This window comes from Lytechinus variegatus, chromosome 12 (assembly GCF_018143015.1).
Source record: "Lytechinus variegatus isolate NC3 chromosome 12, Lvar_3.0, whole genome shotgun sequence".
In the NCBI taxonomy this organism is placed as follows: domain Eukaryota; kingdom Metazoa; phylum Echinodermata; class Echinoidea; order Temnopleuroida; family Toxopneustidae; genus Lytechinus; species Lytechinus variegatus.
The window spans coordinates 30,727,458-30,746,962 of record NC_054751.1 but is presented as its reverse complement, the minus strand read 5'-3'; the positions used below and the strand labels follow the sequence as shown (position 1 = coordinate 30,746,962).

Below are 19,505 nucleotides of genomic sequence, written 5' to 3'. Positions count from 1 at the left end.
ATATATTTTGTCTCCGAAACTGAGGACATGTTTTGTCAAATATGCTAATTCAGGGGGCGGAGAAAGGTAATTGACCCCACATCATGGCATTTACACTGTAGATATTCTGGGCCCCGTGCATACAAATTTACCATTCTGTTAACTTAATGGTGACTTACATGGAATCCTTGGTTCTGATTGACTGTTGATCAACGTTACCATGATTATATAGTTACCTGACCCCATAAACATAGGACAGTTAGACACCACAACCAGGTAAAAAAGCCTCAAAATGAAGAAGATATGGCTACACGTAGATATGTGATGTACGTATATGATATGTGATATTTTATGTGCAATTTACGTTGCTGGTTTCATCATGTACATCAGCTGACAAGCAATCAAATTCACAATTCACAATCTAATTTTAAACCTTAGGAGCTTATTTCTATGACACTATAGTTTATATGTACAGGCCTTGTCATATGTCATGGTGGTCAATGCATGGATATATGCAGTGCACAGTAACAGTACATTGTATACTGTATTGCCCCTATGGATAATTAACATTTTTTTATTTAATAAGATATATTTCACTAATATCCGTAAAACCCATTGGAGAGGAATAAAAGCAATATAGCTCTATGAAGCTGCTTGCTATTGTTGACCTCGTACCATCTAATATCCAAGAACTCCAGGACGATAATACCTACATTTGGCTGAAAAAAGGCTATAAAAATTGTAAAATTTAGGTATAATTACCTTTTAACTCTACAAATAATGGTTTAAAAGTGCTAAATATTGGAAAAACAAATTGCCTGCCCCCTAAAACATATGAATAGACACCAAAACCAGAGAAAAAGACCACCAAATAAAGAAGTTGTGGCCAAAACTGTGATTTTGGGGGGTTTTGGCGGCCATTTTGGATTTTGGCCCGGCACACTTTTTTCTCGGACCCGAGACAAAAATTATTGTCATTTCATGTTGAGATAAGGTAAAAGGAACACAAAAAAACTGTTCCCACAGTAAAACCAAAAATCACCCATTTATAGCCCACTCATATTATAGGATAGTTGTAATAGAGTGCACATATCCAACTTGTTAAAGTGCTCATGGCACTCTTATATTACCCCATCTACACGTAAGCTAGTCTACTGATATTGGTCCTCAGCTTTTTAAAGGGATTACACATATACTTTCTGTCTGTACCCATTTACCTCACCTGGGTTGAGTGCAGCACATGGTAGATTAATTTCTTGCTGAAGGAAAAAAGCATGCCATGGCTGGGATTTGAACCCATGACCATCTGTTTCAAAGTTCGAAGACTAATCAGTAATCCACTGGGCCAAAACAGCTAGGGTAAAGGAATACTTTGTTACAAGGTTTTAAGGAAAGAAACCTGTGTAAATTTTGAACTATTTATCAAACAAGACCACTGTCTGGTTAAGATTTATTATTCCATATGCTTGGACGACTTTGCTTTCTTCTTGTAAGCTGGCCATCTGCATATAGGGCAAACATGGTTGCCATTATTTAGCCAGGCAAAGATACACTGTCGGTGATAAGCATGGCCACACGGTAGGCCACAGAGCATGACACCGGTTGTGTAGGCTTCAATGCAGATGGCACACTGGGCATCGAACAGTACACCCTCGGGCCAGGACTTGGTAATCTGGGACCTGGACTTCTTCCTTGGGCTGGTTTTGGGTTTCACTTCAGGACAATGCCTTGGGGAGTGCTTCCTAGAAGCTAGGGCCGAATTGGGCTTTTCTTTTTCTTTTAGAGGATCTGCACAAAATTCAGGGGTTTCCATGCTTGTTTCTTTTACAGAGTGGGGACATACTGGCCTTTCCCGGAAAGAACATTTCTCATGGTTAAAATTTGAATTGGCTTTTGTAAGTGGTTTCTCCCCGTGTTCAGATCTTGCTCCATCTAACTCGGCTTCTAATCTATCTACACTAGATCCCTTTTGAACTTTGGATTTTGAGCCTGTGAAAAAACGTGTTTCATGTTCGGAATCCGACCAAGTTATTGATTCTGGCTGTTTGCAACATGGCTTTTCTTGACCTTCAACAACAAATAGTTCGTCTTCATCATTTCTTTTATTTGTACCAAAATCTTTTTTCTTTTTGGGGGAATAAGAGCAAGGGTTAGAATTATTTCTACATTTTAGACCACACTTGAATAAACATTGACGCAGTTCCGCACATTTTTTTGTATGAGATCTACAAGCACCCTTTTCAGAATCAGAGGAGTCGTTGCCAGATGAGTAATTTTGAAGCCAGTCACAGGTGTAATGCCAAGTCAATAAATCATTCATGTAGTTTTCAGGTATCCGTGGATGCAGCCAGAGGTCTGGTACGGCCATCTGCTCTATCAACAAGTCGAGTCCTTCTTCCCGGTGGTCGTGGCGTGGGAGACCATTTCTCAAAGACGGGGACGGGCGCAGGAGGAAACTACGGAAATCCACCAGCGACGAACGCAGCCACATAGCACTCGTCATACCATCTTCGTGTGTTGGGGCATTTATCCGTTTAGAGACCCAGTTTACAGCAACACAATAGAGGAGAAAGGATCCGACCATGATGTAAGAATGTCCGGAATACATTATCCAATCTTGACGAAGTTTCCCCATCAGCCACGTTTGCGAGGACAGTCTCAGTATTTTATACAAATAATCTTGGACCGAGGCCATGAAGGGTAGTTGGATGATTCCTAACAACGGTAACCACAGCAATAAAAAGGTAATATTGTATTTTCCAATTGTCAACAGAAAGCTGCATATCCTTTTGGCTATGCCACCTTGAATAACAAATAAACCGATGAAACAAATAGCATTTACGTTGATAAAAGTCAAAACAAAGATATCATTTGCCTCTGGTGCCAGCATCTGTAGGTAGATATCAAGAGCAGTGTATGTGCAATATTCGCCAATATGCGTGCCGTATATGTTCTTTCCTTCCGGTGTCATGATCACATAGGAGGGGAGCCAGTATTTCTGAGCCTGATTGTCATAGACATAAAACGTTTTGGAGTCGCTGACAAAAACAAACTTCACACGGCCAGAGTATTTCAAGTTTAGGGCAGAAAAGAACAGCGGTGGTTCGTGATTCCTTGAGAAAAGAACGATTTTGACGGCGTAATCTTGATCAGACTCGACCCGATCCCAATCAAACTCGTGCCCGAATCTCCGCTTGGTGTTGACCCTGTGAGCTAGCTCCAAGTACACCCAGTTGACGATCTGCTGGGCTTTTCCGGCTGATGTGAACATCGCCATGGACACTTCACCTTTGTGCCTGTGAACTTGGGGCATGGCGAGGAGTAAGAGAGGCTGGTTCCAGTTCTTCTGAGGGCAGATCCTGTAAAAGACAGAAATATGGAGGTGTTATCAAGCATTGTCCTCATCTTGTGGCTTATGGGATGGGGGTGTGGCTAGTGTTATGTACATGTAGAATGTATAAACTTCTTGTTATCCTTTCAGTCATTCACCTGAAGTCACTTGTTTACAAAGTCCCCCAATGTCATCTAAGAATTCCAAAAACCCCAATACCATTTAACAGCTAAACCCTGACCATAAAAGACCAACCCTCGGTGATGTCAGCTAACTTCAAGTCTGAACAAAAGTTCTAAGAAGTATGACTCACACTTCTAGCCCCAGTCACTTGCACAGAGCATCACCACACCCCTTATAAGAGAGAAAGTTTGATAGACAATACCTGCAGACCAATCAGAACAAGTTTAGATCCCTCTCACCTTAAATTGTTACACCCCCAAAACTAATGATACAAATAAGACTTCTTTATCATTAGAGAGAGAATACTAGTCCCACAATCATCCATATAGACTGACCCCGGTGGGGCCACTTCCATTCACGAGTGGATACCATGCGCGACCATGGGGTCTCGAAAGGCACCCTAAACAAGTAATTTCCATATTCTGAAAATGCACCCCTTGGCAAGTATTGGCGTGTGAAACTCTACCCTTAACAAGTATTGAAAACAAAATGATACTCTTGGCAAATGTTCCCTGAAATGAACCCCTAAACAAGTACACGAATGTTTTATTGTTACAGGTCCTTCGGTCGTCGGCTTTACCTTATTTGGTTTAGTACGACTCCACTTTCTACACCTCGCGCAAATCGTACTCTAAACACGAAGTGTTGGGGCAAAAAGGACATCCTTTATAAAACATTTTAATTTTGTTTTTATCATCCAAATTCAAATCCGATCCAAATTCGACCCCAAACACGTAATTTTCCTAGCAAAATAAATACCCTTTTTTCATTATTTTAATGTTTTCGACACCCTTATCACGTTACGTACGTAACGTGCCCCATCGTGAAAAAGACGTCCTTTTTACGTGTTTTTTTGGTCGTGCATGGTATCCACTCGTCAATGTAAGCTGCCCCCCGGGAGACTGACTGACGTCAAGACATCCACCCATTATTAATTTTTCTAACTTCAGAATCTTAATCATATACTACAAAACCATTATATTCATCATCCTAAACATGACACCAGCAGTTTTGGGGAAGGGAGGAAATTTGTGACCCCTTTTTTATACATGATTTTAACCCCTTTCCAGATAAAACCAGCCTTCTTAACTTGACATTAGAGGAAAATTCAGGTACACTATTAGACTACAAATTTGTTTTTTTTTAAGAATCAAGGCTGAATAAAATGAAAGGGGGCATTGTTCTAGCTTGTATGGTGCATAGCATTCAGATATGAATATCTGGGACTGGTGCTCTGGTGTTTGGAAGAGTATATTGAACTATTTTTAAGGCTTAGGCCCTACATAGTCATGATGATTTAGAATGATCATGATGATGGTATATGATGGCGACAAAATTGTGATCTGTAGACCAAGTTTGCACACCCCCACAATGGCCATAATCCTATTCTGGAGGTAGCAATCATGGGGGAGGGGGGGGGGCATTACGTCAAACTTCCCTTTGAAACAATACCGCAGTTCGGATTGCGAACTGCGGTGTTGTACCCCATTTTCCATTTGGATCTCAGTTCAGCTTGCGAACTGCGGTTTTGTACCCCATTTTCCATTTGGATCTCCTTTTTTCAAGCCCTTATCAACCGTGCTTGGCTAAGTAATCCAGGGGTAATCCCCGCTGTCTCAATTTCACCCCCACAGGCCAGTATATGAGTGTTGAGCAAAGGACGAAAAGATAAACAACAGCTGCGCTATTACGTAAGACTTCTCTGCCTGTAGTAGGACCTTCGGAATTAAATTATTGTATTCCATATTTAATCACATTTTCAAAGGCATATTGTATTCAGTAACCCAATGTTAGTCCATTTTCAATTTCGAACGAAGAAAATCGACCTCGGAATAAGAAAAGTAAGCGAATAAAAATGACGGCATGCTTACAGGGACCGCATCCAGCACTGCATGCGCATGCATCCCATCGTGTGTGGCCCCCTGCTGTGACTGTATATGCCGGGCTGTTGTTTTATCTTTGGAACAACGTCAAGAAACAGGTGTTTTGATACTTAAATTGCTTTCTTGAGGCAGTTATGGCTGGAGAAGAGAATTGATGAGATGGGGAACTGGGGTATAGTGTTCTCAAATGGAAGTTTTTCGTCATGGACACATTTTTTTTACGAAGGAATGCACATGCTTACCTTTGCGAGTCAGGGACCTCAGAATTTTTCATCCCCACCCATTTATGAAATCTTTAAACTCCCAGCGCTGCTCTCATGGAAAGGTATATCTGCATTTGAGACCCAACCATCCCCCCAAAAAAATGCATATTCATAAATAGACCTTTCATTTCCATATACTTATTTGCAGAGGTCAAATACCATGTGACACAACACATTGATTGAGCAAGATCACAAAGTGTTAACAGTATCACCGTCAGTATCATTGTGAAAAGCCACTGGTCTGGAAAAAGATGGAATGTCTATACTGTGTCCCAAGTCAAACGTTCTCATGCAATCATCATGAATGTGTATTTGCATAGAATGTACATTTGTGCACTTAAATCTATTGGTGTGCCCATCAGTCAAAACATCAGTCAAACTATCGAAAAGTAAAATATTGATTTTCCTTTTCTTTTCAAACCATTTGTCTATATTATTTGTTAATATTCAACAAGATATTGCTACAATTTTACTAATATATTGATAAACTAATTTGAGGCTTAATGGGATTTTTTTTTTACCTTGTACACAATGGTCCGTATTCTGAACTCAGGTTTAACTTAGACCATGGTCTAACTCTGTGCTAAAATTATGGGAGGCCGAAAGTGTCACAAATTTTATTAAGATGTATGTTTTTTTTATATTTACTGTGCTCTTTCCTGATTCATCGATGGTGAAGACAATCATCTATTTATAATTCCTAAATAATTATGAATGATTTGAGGCCAAATGAGCCGAACTATGATATATATACTGTTAGTGATTTATGTAAAAATTGGCTACCCATACTTAAACCACAACTTTAAACCTGAGTTTAAATTAAACCCGACTTCAGAATACGGGCCAATGATTTTATATTTGTACACCTACATGGATGTTCAGTAACCCCTGGGGGGCACTTCCATTGGCGAGTGGATACCATGCGCGACCAAAAAACACGTAAAAAGGATGTCTTTTTCACAATAGGGCACGTTACGTACGTAACGTGATAAGGGTGTCAAAAACACAAAAATAATGAAAAAAGGCTATCTATTTCGCTAGGAAATTTACGTGTTTAGGGTCGAATATGCAGGGATGATAAAACAAAATTAAAATGTTTTATAAAGGATGTCCTTTTTGCATCAAAAATTCGTGTTTAGAGTCCGATTTGTGCGAGGTGTAGGGGTGCATTTTCAGAAAATGGAAATTACGTGTTTAGGGCGCTTTTCGAGACCCCATGGTCGCGCATGGTATCCACTCGTGAATGGAAGTGGCCCCCCGGGTCAGTAACTCAATAAAAAACTATATATATACAGAAATAACATAACATGTACAATTAATTGCATATACAGACTACTGGTTATGTGATACTAGTAACTCTTTATGTAAGTTTGTCCTGTTGCATGTAACATATCATCAATTGTCATGCTATCGGTTTTCATTGTAAGTCCCTGAGGCAAAAAGTTATAATCAAAAAGAAAATATTAGTGGTATTTATTTATGTTATTACATGGCCCCTTAGGAAAAAAGATATCAATTGCACAATTGACAATTGCACTATAAAAAATTACGAAAAATATTTTTTGAATTGAATAACTAAACAATTACCAAAATATTCAATGAATCAAATAGACTCTATCTTTGTGTTTAAATGTAATCTTACCTTGGGTCAATAGAGCAGTCAAATGTTCCGTGTCGTATGCCAAACCTGGATAACTTTTTCACTACAGTTGACCAGGCTCTCTTCCCCAGCAGCGGACCATGGTTTCTAGGAATAACCTGGAAAAACAAATGAAGGAAATAGTTTCAAAAGATGGTAAACAAAGGCTTCAAAATTCAGTATATTACTGAGTAAAAGTACATATTTGGTCATTTTCAAACGTGAGTGACACGACAATCGGAGAGGTTTAAGGGCTCATATCTTCAAACTTAAAGGTTATGAATCAATCATGACTACTATATCATATACAATGTAGGACTGGCATGGGCCACTACGAGTTTGATTTGAATTCAACAATTCGTTTAGTAGATATGATTAAAAAACGGTGCGTGAGTGACACGACAAATTTTGGACATGGGTTTCTGACCACTAACACATATGGTTGGATTCGTGCCCAAGTAGTTGTCATGGAGTACTGTGAGTACCAGTAAATGGACATAAATAGTGTACCTATCTAACACATATAGTCAAAATCAATCAAACCTTCTCTATGGAAAGTGGTACCCTCCTATATACCGTGAGTGACACGACATCCAAAACGTGAGTGACACGACAAGTGCAAAAATACAACATTTATCTCAACATTGAAAGTATTTTTTGCATGATGTAGAAGAGTAAAATACCATTAACCAAAACACAAGCTTAATTACATAATAACTGCTTTCTTTTAAGTTCATAATATGTCATCCTGATGTTTTATTCTTGGTTTATGGTCATCAACTCACATTCCCTATACCATATCACACTGTCACACTAGGGCTTCTACCACTCTCCTCTTTAGAGGAGGGGGCACTTGAAGGAGGTGTTATGAGGTCTTGGCATTGACATCAACTCAAACATTCTTTTTGTGGCCTGATATCATTCAAAACTTTAACTCTTTCTCCCTATCTGTATATGAAAGTTTACAGGTTTATACAATTCAGCATCCACAACGGATGGAATGATTTTTCCTTGTAAGAAAGGTATTCTCAATAGTCACTCACATCATCTGGCATGGTCTGGAAGCCAATGATGTCATGTATGACTCCCTTTTCTTGAAATATTGGATAAGGATATTATCCTCCTTTAATATTTTAGACATTGTCCAAATAGGACTTGGCAGCTTCAATGTCTTTTTTGTACACTGTATCAAACCACGGTTTCTTGGCTGCACACTTCAGATGGACTATTAGCAAATTTTTGAGAAACTTAAATAGGGATCAAGTTCAACTCATCAAGCATTGTTTTTTTCCTGAACACTGCTTGTATGTGGACCTTCCCAAGGCAGTACATGTAGGCACTGTACCAAAATTCAGCGCTATGCTTTTTGCTGGAATTTGTAAGCGCCTTTTCATTGCTAATTATTTGATCATATACCATACCACGGGAATCCAGGGAAAGCCACAAGGTGAAAGAAGCAGTCAGTACCTGATTCTTGCAGTCTGCTACTATTACACAACTACAAGTCATTAGCCTTTCCTTTTCTAAGCCCTTGGATGTCACACTAAATCCAATTCAACATCCCAACCAGGCTCCCTTTACACCTCAATAGCTTTTTCCCCTCGAGGTCCAGCTCTGTTCTTATCAGGGTACCCCCCCCAAAAAAAAAATTGATCTACCCATCCAAAGTTGCTCAAATCAAAATGCGGTCTCGGTTGGGACTTGTTGGGACCTACATGAACATGCATCATTTTGTTGTAATGAATATGTGTAAATGCAAATCTGCTCTGAACACACATCGGCCCACTTACGGTAGTTTGCTGTTCAGACCCTACATGTAGTTAATCACTAGCGGTATGAATGGTGGCCGAACAAATAATGATTTTGAACTTGGCATGTAGCTGCTTCAAGCAATATCCAAAATGTTCTGTCAAATCTCAGTACATTCTCACCTGAAATGTTTGTTTTCTTGCAAATTTGTTTATTTCATGTCCTGGAATACAAGCTTTATGGCAAATGAAAAGGTTGATTTAATCAATCAGAAGGAAAAGAAAAATATTTTCTTTTCCGAATTTGAAAAAATGTTTGGTGTTCATGGTGATCTCTTATATCTCATGTACACTACTTTACCACTAAAATTTCTGCAAATTTTAAAAAAGGATCCGTGACTTTTCTAGCTGCGTATAACAAAGAAATAACATTACTCAAAAGAAAGGTGAACTTTCTGCTTATTTCTGTAAATGAGACAGAGAATGTTCGAGCAATACCTAGGTATGACTTGAACCATCACCAACCCTTTATGCATTGTAAATATGTCCATTGCTTAAGTATAGTGGTTTTTCTCTTGATACATTCATAATTTTGTGTTGATTGATTATGTTGTTATATTCTCAATCACAGTACATTCACCAAAATATGAATTAGGATCCGAGTCTTCACACCAATGGAAAATTGTCAGGATTTTTTAAACCAAGGCAACCACGGAGAGGAGAGAAAATAGATGAACTCAATGTCAAATTCAATATTTCCATAAAAAGGAGTAAAATTAGGAAGATGGAGGAAATTATTAGCCTAAAATAGGCCTAAATGATGTCAGGAACAACATTTTGACTGTATCCCTGGTAAAACGTTTCAAAAATTACTGGATGTCCTTTTTTATACACAATATAATACCGTGAGTGACACGACATTTCGTGAGTGACACGACATTGTGAGTGACACGACACAACTTTGACAGTTAATTTTAGCTTTACCTTAACACATTGGACCAAGTTACTTTATATACAATAAGGTACAGATAAACTGTATTTGCTCCAGTACTGGGATAAATTAATTTTCAGAATACACAGCTCTAGAAAACTTTTTGCATTTAAAACGTGAGTGACACGACAACCAGTTTTGAAAACTTCGAAACCCAATTTTTTTCAGAAAAACACTTCACAGAATTTTTTTTTGCTTTTTAGGAGTTAGATACAATACACAGCTTGTATCTTGCCAACAAATGTGCTTCTAATACAAATTTTATATTGTGATAGGCAATATGTGAATTTTAATGCAAAAATCAACATTTTGTAACATTTTATTTCCCTTGCATAAAATTCACTATATCTCAAGACATAATTAATAATTTTATGTAAATGAAATGGAAAAATATACTTTAAGATGTCTAGTTTAAAAAAACATTGAAGCCTAATGATTTCTAGCAAGTTTTAATTTTCACCCCCATGTCCACTTTTGTTTGAAAATGACCATTTGCATGCTCATCCAGCAAACATGTAATTTTGCACAAATACCAGGAAAAGCAGCAGAAATAAAGAAAATAGTAAATGTTTAATAAGCTTTACCAAAAACAAGGGGCTGGGGACAACTTGCTATCATGTCTAAAACACTCTTCATATCCAAAAGGTTAGAAAAATAATAAACAATGTACTTCAATAATGAATTAACAACATCACAGACTCTTTCATGCACTGATGGATAAAAGGGTTTGCCTCAAAGGAGTTTTTTTAATTTATTTATTATTTTTTTTATTCACTAAGTATGTAAAAAAATGAAGAAATGACATCAAAACCTCAACATGCTGTCTGAAAGGCCTAAAGTACAATGTAAATCAGTAACAATTCTTAAATACATTACCTGTACAAGCCATATGCTGTCTTTCTTGTCCTCCACCTCCTCATAGAACTGGGTGTAACCGGTAAAAGCGGTTGAAGCAGTTTCATCTTCCTCAACCTCAGAGACATCTTTTTCCATCATCAAAACCTCACCTTCCATGACTTGCCCTGATTACAAAAAGAGAATAGGATGGTCACACATGTAATGGGCATATTTCAAACCGCAATGCCGAACATTTTCAAGAACATAGAAATGTATTGTTAACTGCCCTTCATGACAATGAGCAACCAAGAGGTCTTTGTCAAAAATATGTGCATCAAAACAGCATTTTTATGCTGGACTCTGGACAGAGGACATGTTTGCAATTTATTGTCAGCTCTGTTACCATAAAGGTAAACTGCTATTCCGGTTGAAAGGCCTTCGGCTGTTCATTGTCATGTGATGGGCATTAAAAAATATATTTACTATGTTCTAGAATTCGCTCTGCATGGCTGCATGAAAACTTGTCTATATCATATATGCAAAATTTATATGGCACTTAATACAAAGATTACAAGTGCTGACTACTATCACCCCAGTTTGAACATGGCCATGGCTACCCAAGGCTGTATGCTGTCAGACTTTTAACCCCCCAACCTTGCTGTGGTTCAAAGTTGAGAGACTTATTCAACCTGATTCAAATTCAAATTCAAAATTTATTTCCACAATTAAAAATATACGTATGTACAAATCATTGACATTAAAAGATATATTACACGTGGAGGGGTCAAAGAAAGCATAACTGCTTGTATAAATTGGCCCCTAAAGTATGGAATAAGTCATATTAATACATGTAAAGTAAACAAACAATATAATCATAACATAATTACAAATACCTCTAAGAGAAGGGAGGGGGGGGGGGGTGAAAACAAATCATTACAATAAATGGAAAGCCGTGTTTAAAAGTGTTTTGTTTCGAAGACATGCACGTTTAAATTGGTTTAAAGATTTTGATAATTTAACAGAATTCGGTAATGAGTTCCAAAAGAGTGGTCCAAAATAAAAAACAGATCGTCTAGTTAAAGCTATGCGTGGCAAGGGAGGGTGATAACTGTTACAATTTCTAGTTTGATATGAGTGATATAAATTATTCATTTTAAAATAATCTTGAAGAGACTTAGGTAACATATGGTTGTGGCATTGGTACATGAATAAACAGGTCTGTAATGATATGATATTCTGAATCGGTAAGATATTGTTTCGTTTGAAAAGAGGTGCACTTTCAGAGAGGTAATTGGAATGAGTTATTAGACGGATTGCTCGTTTTTGTAAAGTAAAAATTCTATGTATATTTCTTTTAGTTGTAAATCCCCATGCAATCACTCCATAGTTAATGGTAGATGTGATAAAAGCATGATATAACATTTTTAGAACTGAACTTGGCAAAAAATTAAGTTTAGCTATTACCCCAATCTTTTTAGCAATCTTATTACAGACCTGTTTAATATGAAAGTTCCAAGATAAATTGTCATCCAAATAAATACCTAAAAATTTTACATTGTGAAGTTGAGTAATTTCAAAGCTATTATAGTATAATTTTAAGTTGTCTATCTTATGGCTGCATGTACTAAACAACATATAATTGGTTTTTGAAGTATTCACAATTAGATTATTGACGGACATCCACTCATTGATCTTTTTAAGCTGTAAATTCATATCTCTGAACAGAATATCAATATTACTACCAGACATAGAGACACACGTGTCATCAGCAAATAGCACAAAATTTAGCATATTTGAACATTGGGGTAAATCGTTTATAAATAACAGAAAAAGGAGTGGGCCGAGGACTGAACCCTGGGGCACTCCATATCTCACTGTCCTGGAGCTTGACTCACATTTGTTAAATATAGTAATTTGTTCTCGATCGGTTAAATAATCTGTGATCCATTTGAGTGGCAAGCCCCTTATTCCATGGTAATCTAGTTTTCTTTAACAGAATAGAGTGGTCAATAACATCAAAGGCTTTAGAGAGATCAATAAATATTGCTAGAGTATGTTCTTTGTTATTAATAGAGTTGTGTATCTTATGTGTAAGCTCCAAGACAGCTGAAGACGTGGAGTGCCCCTTCCTGAATCCATACTGGTTGTTAAATATTATATCATTTTCATCAATAAAACTAATAATCCTGTTATACACACATCTCTCAAGTATTTTAGCAAATATATTTAGTACAGATATTGGACGATAATTGTTCATATTTTCTCGACTTCCACTTTTGTGTATAGGAGTGACCTTAGCAATCTTCAAATATTTGGGAACAGTACCTGTTGATATGCTTAAATTAAAAATATTACATAATGGAATGCATATCAATGAAATTGTTTTTTTTAATACTCTAACAACTATTGAATCCATACCAGGACTAGAGTCGTTTGGCATATCTTTCACAATTTCATAAATTTCTTTGCATGTTATTGGTTTAAAAAACATGGATTTCAGGTTACGTTGTGGAATGTAATCCTGAAATGAAGGTACAGATGACGAGTTAATAGCAGTATGTTGATTTATCAATTTTTCACCAATAGTTACAAAATGATTATTAAATGCATTCGCAATAAGTGAATTGTCAGACAATGTTTGACCATCAGGAGTAATAATTGAGTCAATAGGTTTAGAATTAAGTTTCTTACCCATTATATTATTTATTAATTTCCATGTAGAATGGATGTTATCTTTGACCTGTTTAAATTCTTGTGTGTAATAATTAGATTTGACTTTACGCAACTGATAAGTCACATAATTTCTATATTTTTTATATTTAATTTCATTTAACTTAGTTGGATTTCTGATATATTTCTTGTATAGATTATTCTTTTTAATACATAATTTTCTAAGTTCCTTAGTCATCCATGGTTTTTTATTCCTTTTCTTTATGGAATAGCTTCTTATGGGGAAGCAGTCATTGTAATGACGTAAAAATGTACCTAAAAAATGATTGTACTTTGTTTCAACATTGTTACTTGAACTAACATCAAATTGAGAGTTAGACAACTTGATAAAGAAGTTCTGTAACGATGAGTCATCAAAGCTTCTCTTAGTGTAATGAGTATCAGCAGGTTTGTCATTATAAGAGGAGATTGAAGGTAACAAAAGAAATACTGGAAGATGATCACTTACATCTGCCACTAAAATTCCAGAATTAATGAAATCAGTGGAATTTGTGAAAATATTATCAAGTAGGGTGGCTGAAGAATTAGTGATTCTGGTGGGTTTGAAAATGGTTGCACGTAAAGAAAAAGTGAGCATCAGATTCATAAAATCTTCAATACTGTTGGAGTTGTTATTAATCAAATTCAAATTAAAATCTCCCATTATAAAACAAGAATTAGAGCTAACGTTCGATTTATTCAAAATATTAGATAATTCAACTTGAAATTCCTCTATTGATTGTCCTGGAGGGCGGTATGTTACACCAATGATCTTGTGTTTATGTTTGCATAGTATTTCTACAAATAAAGTTTCTATGGTTTTTTTAACACATGTCAGATCATTTCGCAATCTAAAACGTAGAGACTTATGAATATATAATGCAGTTCCGCCACCTCGTCCATAATCACGTGGATTGTTTATGAATTCATAATCAGGAATGTTGTAAAGATTAGTTGCTGAAGAACTGGTAAGCCATGTTTCAGTGAGGCCAATGATTTTGAATTTATGATTTATATTATCAAGAAACATGTCAAAATGATCAAAATTTTTTTGAATGCTTCTACAGTTGAGATGAACGATTGAGAAGCTACTCGATAAAGAATCTGCATCATATTGTTTATTAAAATCATATACAGAATAGTAAGTGTATTCGGAAGTTCCAGAACTATTCTCAATGAGCGACTGAAATAATTGACTGCTTTCCACATTGTGAACTGAGGAACTGTCATTATTATCTAGGAAGAGATTGCTCATGACATGATCGGAAATTGTGTTGAAAGGAAACACATTGCCGATGCAGTTGATACAGTCAAAACAAAAATTATCATGTTGGTAACACTCATCCAGCATTAAAAGATGTTGGATACTGGCTTAGTATAAATACATGGCTTTCATTGGACAGTATGTATGTGCAATTTGTAGAGAAAAGATAATTGTTGTTGTAAACAACAATATGTATGTAGTAAAATTCAAAAGTTGACATGGTACGCAAAACTACGCAGAGAAAAAGCAAAACAAACAAGACCTACTAACAATGCTTGATAACGATAAAAATAAGGAATTATAAAAATTAAAAAACAGGTTAAAAAGTTGGTGTGTATGATGTGTAATGTTAGGAGTAGTTTAGGTGTTTTTATATTTAATGTTTGTTTTATTTATACATAGTTCTAAATACTAAAAAAATATGAACAATAATCACAATGACACTGTCAACTGGCAGTGCAATATAAAAAGTTCACTGTCATATATATGTATGTTGTGTAATGAATATTTTGTTAATCAGTTTTAGTTATGTATCAATATGTAGTTCATACTTTTATGTATATCAATTTTAATATTAATGTACTAATGTACATTTTATAAAGTTGTAAATTCAAGAAAAGTATGCATAATTGTAAAGTTTCGATTAGGAGGCTTACAAATTAATAGCTTATTTTCTTGTTGTTGTATGTAAAATATTCAAGATGTGTTTTATGTAAGTAGACCGAAGCTTCATGTAGGAACACCTAGTGACAGTGTCAATGCCAGTATAGAACAAAATTGGATTTGCTGCCACATTCTTGTAAGTACTCTATCATTTATGTAAATATTTGTTCAATATTAATGTGTACATATAAAGAAGTTAAAAAAGAAAAAAAAATAGCTTAAGAAGTTTCTAAGACTTAAAAATGCACAGTTACTTCATTATGCTTTTTCTTTTTCTTTTCTTTTCATTGTTACATTTCTTAGTCCTGTGTTTTTGGGTTAAATTTTATGTAGAAATGTTTAGATGTATGTGTATGTATGTGCCTAAGCAAGGAATAATTGAGCGACAATCTTATAACAATAAAGAACAAGAATTGTTGCTTTTAGCCAGTACTACCTCCAAACATGTATACAGGTTGATATGACATATTTTCACAAGAGTTGATTATGTGTTGGAGTTTATATGAAAATAAGAATCATAACTACATATAACTGCATATTTGTATGCACATTTGTTAACAGCGTATTCATTGTGGCAGTCTGCCAATAATACAGAAAAGATATGTATAATTGCTTTACTTGAGTAGTTAGATACATGTAAGTATAAGAGTTGAAATGTGTACAATAAAGAAATGTACTTCTCAACTCAGTGTGCAAAAATTGTTCCTAGTAGAATGTCTTCAAACTTTCAGAATAAAAGCACTTATATATGCATAGAAGAAAAATTAAACATTGAGGCAGTATCTGCTTGTACCGACAAAGATGTAGTCGCTAAAAACTATATAATCAGCTGTTCAGTTCTTTCTAGGTATGAAAATATGTAATTCCAAGCACTTTGGCACTTTGTCAGTGCATGTAAGTTTTTAGGATCACTTGGGCAGTCAGGAAGGTTGTGATAGTGACACTGGCCATGAAAAATAGTTCATTATCATGTATTCGTGAACGGTCGGTTAAGTTTTTTTAGGTCTTCATCGTTTGCAATTAGTTTTTGTAATGACTTGCCACCTGATGACATTAAGGAAACAATGATTCGACCTTCAGATGACCATACTGAATTCACTGCGGGAATTTTCCGAGCTTTATTCAAAAGTATCTGTTTTTTCATCGTGAGGTCTTCTACGATTGAAATCCCAGAACCCTTTAGTTTTCTTCTGTTAAGGAGAATTTCACGCCTTTTTCGATGGGATGATAGCTTAACAATGATGCCGCGCGGGCGTCTATCAGGTCCAGATTCGTCTTCAGTGGAGCTCCCTGTAGCTGAATGGGAATGGTTGATACTTGGTTGGTTGATTCTTCCGACCCGGTGTGATCGCTCGATGTCTTTTTTGGCTTCGAATGAGATCCCCAGATTCCTAGAAACTATGTCTGCAACTAATGAATCAGTGTTCTCACCAGTTTTTTCAGGAATGCCGAATATTCTGATATTGCAACCCCGAGAGTATTGTTCCAACCTGAGTCGCAACACTTCTATTGTCTATGAAATGAGTGTTGGTATTGTGATTACAATTGTCTTGTTTTCTTTCGCCTCCATTGAAGCCTAAGCATCAAAGTTCCAATATAATCATAACCTTCTTACCTGGGGGCTGTTCCATTAAAGCTGTTTGTAATTTAAGAGCGACTTTAAGAAAGACTGGTGATCCTTTCTTATGCACTACACCATTGCCAATGAATATACCATTTACCATAAGAAAGGATCACCCGTCATTCTTAAAGTCGCTCTTAACTTATAAATAGCTTTATGAAACACTCACCTGGTTTACTATAACTTCAGTAAGTTCAATCTTTCACCTATTTATATATCACCAGCATGATAAAACATCTGTCACTTGCCTGTTAGCCAAGATGATTTCAGATCATATCTTTCATATTTTTCATTCACATTCAATTCAATTCACCATAGATTGCTAATATCATTATTCCAATCATGATTATTAAAATAATCTAATTTCTTTTATCATCCTCATCATCATACACATATGTATTATCATTATCATCACCACCATTATCATCCTGATTGATAATTAATACCACCACCATCATCATCATAACTATTAACATCATCATCATAACTATTAACATCACCATCATTTTCATCATCATCATCATCAATCACCACCATCATCATCACATCCATCATCATCCTGACATCATCATCATCACCATCATTATCATCCTGATGGATAATTAAACCACCACCATCATTATCATAACTATTAGCATCACCATCATTTTCATCATCATCAATCACCACCATCATCATCACATCCATCATCATCATGACATCATCATCATCATCATCATCACCATATATCATCCTGATTGATAATTAAAACCACCATCATCATCGTAACTATCAGCATCACCATCATCATCACCATATTATCATCATCACCATCATCATCATCATTCATCATCACCATCATCATTCATCATCACCATCATCACTACCAGTGTACCACCATCATCATCACCACCATCATTATCATCATCATCAGACATCATCATCATCATCATATATCATCATCATCACCACCATCAATCAATTACATACAATCTATTAAGTGGCACAACCCGGCCACATTGATGATCGAGTCTGCGGAATCCATGCACCTACCAGATTCCTCAACAAGCTGCGTCAGTTCCGCTTTATCGATGACCCCTTCGTAGCTCAGCCCTCGCCCATCCAGAAGACTCTTCAACTTCCTGACGCTCAAGGAGACAGGATCAACCAACTTCATCATCAGCAAACCCGTCTCATACCAAGCGATATACTCCAGCAATCGGGCCACGAGGAAGAGCAGCATGGCATATACCAACAAAAATATGATCTTCTTCATGAACATCTCCATCTTTAATACCAGATGAAAGTGATCTTCAGGAGGAAATAAACTCTAAGTGAAATTCCTTGATTATGTCATATTTGACATTGTATCTGCACTTTTCTTTACTTCACATAAAGCTTTCACCGCAGCTGAATGAAATTATAGTTCCTAGTAGTACTAGTAGAGCTATAGCTAGATCAGTTCTCAAAACGAGGGATTAAAATATCCTATTTCGGTGACCTCTTCGTTGTCTTGGGCTCGTATACCGTCTCTGACTCTGAGCTGTGTGAGCTCGCGCTTGACGCCCTATCCAAATAAGGCTTACGTGGCATTAACAATGCACTGGCCTGGCTTGGACTGTATGACGATAGAAGTACGCAATACAACACAAAATCGACGATCGATGTTTTCCTGTCAGTGTCAGCGTTTGAATTGAAGATAATCCTCTTCCTTTTGTCGGCTTTGTGTTGAGAATTAAGTTCATGTATGAGATAACGGCCACGTTCAGATTCCGCAAAATACGGGTTTTTTATCCAAGAATACTGATGAGAAGAGAAGCGCAGCAGAAAGTCGTAGTCGGCCGTCGCGTCGGCGAGCTTGCGATGGCCAGGACAACCCGGAAGTACGATGTAAACATAGCGCGACGTAATTAGCGCGCGGGACATTTAAATCACATGCTTGATCACATGACAAGGTTGAATCATGCACAATACTCCCCGATAACTCTTCACCATTTTTTTCATGAAAAACCTGGCTTCTGATAAATCTGGTGGCAAACTCATTAATTTCGCTAATACTATTGTAGCTCAATTGTTTTCTCCTGCAGTTAAAGTATTTGTTCTTTTCATTGTTTTAGTTTTACCCGTGTACTTATATGTCATAATGTATATTCATATTCATACTCACAATTCATATTCGCTAAAGGCCTAATTGCTTAATGCTTTTTGAAGGATTGTTAAAGGTCAGGTCCACCCCTGGAAAATGTTCACTTGAATCAATAGAGAAAAAACAAACTAGCATAACACTGAAAATTTCATCGAAATCGGATGTAAAATAAGAAATTTATGACTTTTTAAAGTTCTGCTTATATATTTTCGCAAAGAACAATATACACAACTCAGAGACATGCAAATGAGAGAGTCGATGATATCCAT

The 19,505-nt window shown here is 36.3% G+C and overlaps 1 protein-coding gene across 1 annotated transcript; it reads right to left on the bottom strand.

The window, feature by feature from the left end:
* Positions 1-1,042: 1,042 nt before the first annotated feature.
* On the bottom strand, positions 1,043-18,972 carry LOC121424896 (E3 ubiquitin-protein ligase RNF103-like). The gene is made up of 4 exons (XM_041620760.1): positions 18,144-18,972; positions 10,894-11,039; positions 7,282-7,397; positions 1,043-3,338 (listed from the first exon to the last, which is right to left on the bottom strand). Exons 1-4 carry the CDS (start codon positions 18,376-18,378, stop codon positions 1,433-1,435), a joined length of 2,403 nt encoding a protein of 800 aa, XP_041476694.1. The 5' UTR covers positions 18,379-18,972; the 3' UTR covers positions 1,043-1,432.
* Between the last annotated feature and the right edge of the window lie 533 nt (positions 18,973-19,505).

What these genes read in the sequence shown, in the direction of transcription:
- LOC121424896 (XM_041620760.1), bottom strand. Translation starts at nt 18,378, where the DNA reads ATGGAGATGTTCATGAAGAAGATCATATTTTTGTTGGTATATGCCATG. An exon ending in ACAGCATATGGCTTGTACAG is followed by an intron (nt 7,398 to 10,893) that starts GTAATGTATTTA and finishes TTGTTTTTCCAG; the next exon opens with GTTATTCCTAGAAACCATGG. An exon ending in GACTGCTCTATTGACCCAAG is followed by an intron (nt 3,339 to 7,281) that starts GTAAGATTACAT and finishes TGTCTTTTACAG; the next exon opens with GATCTGCCCTCAGAAGAACT.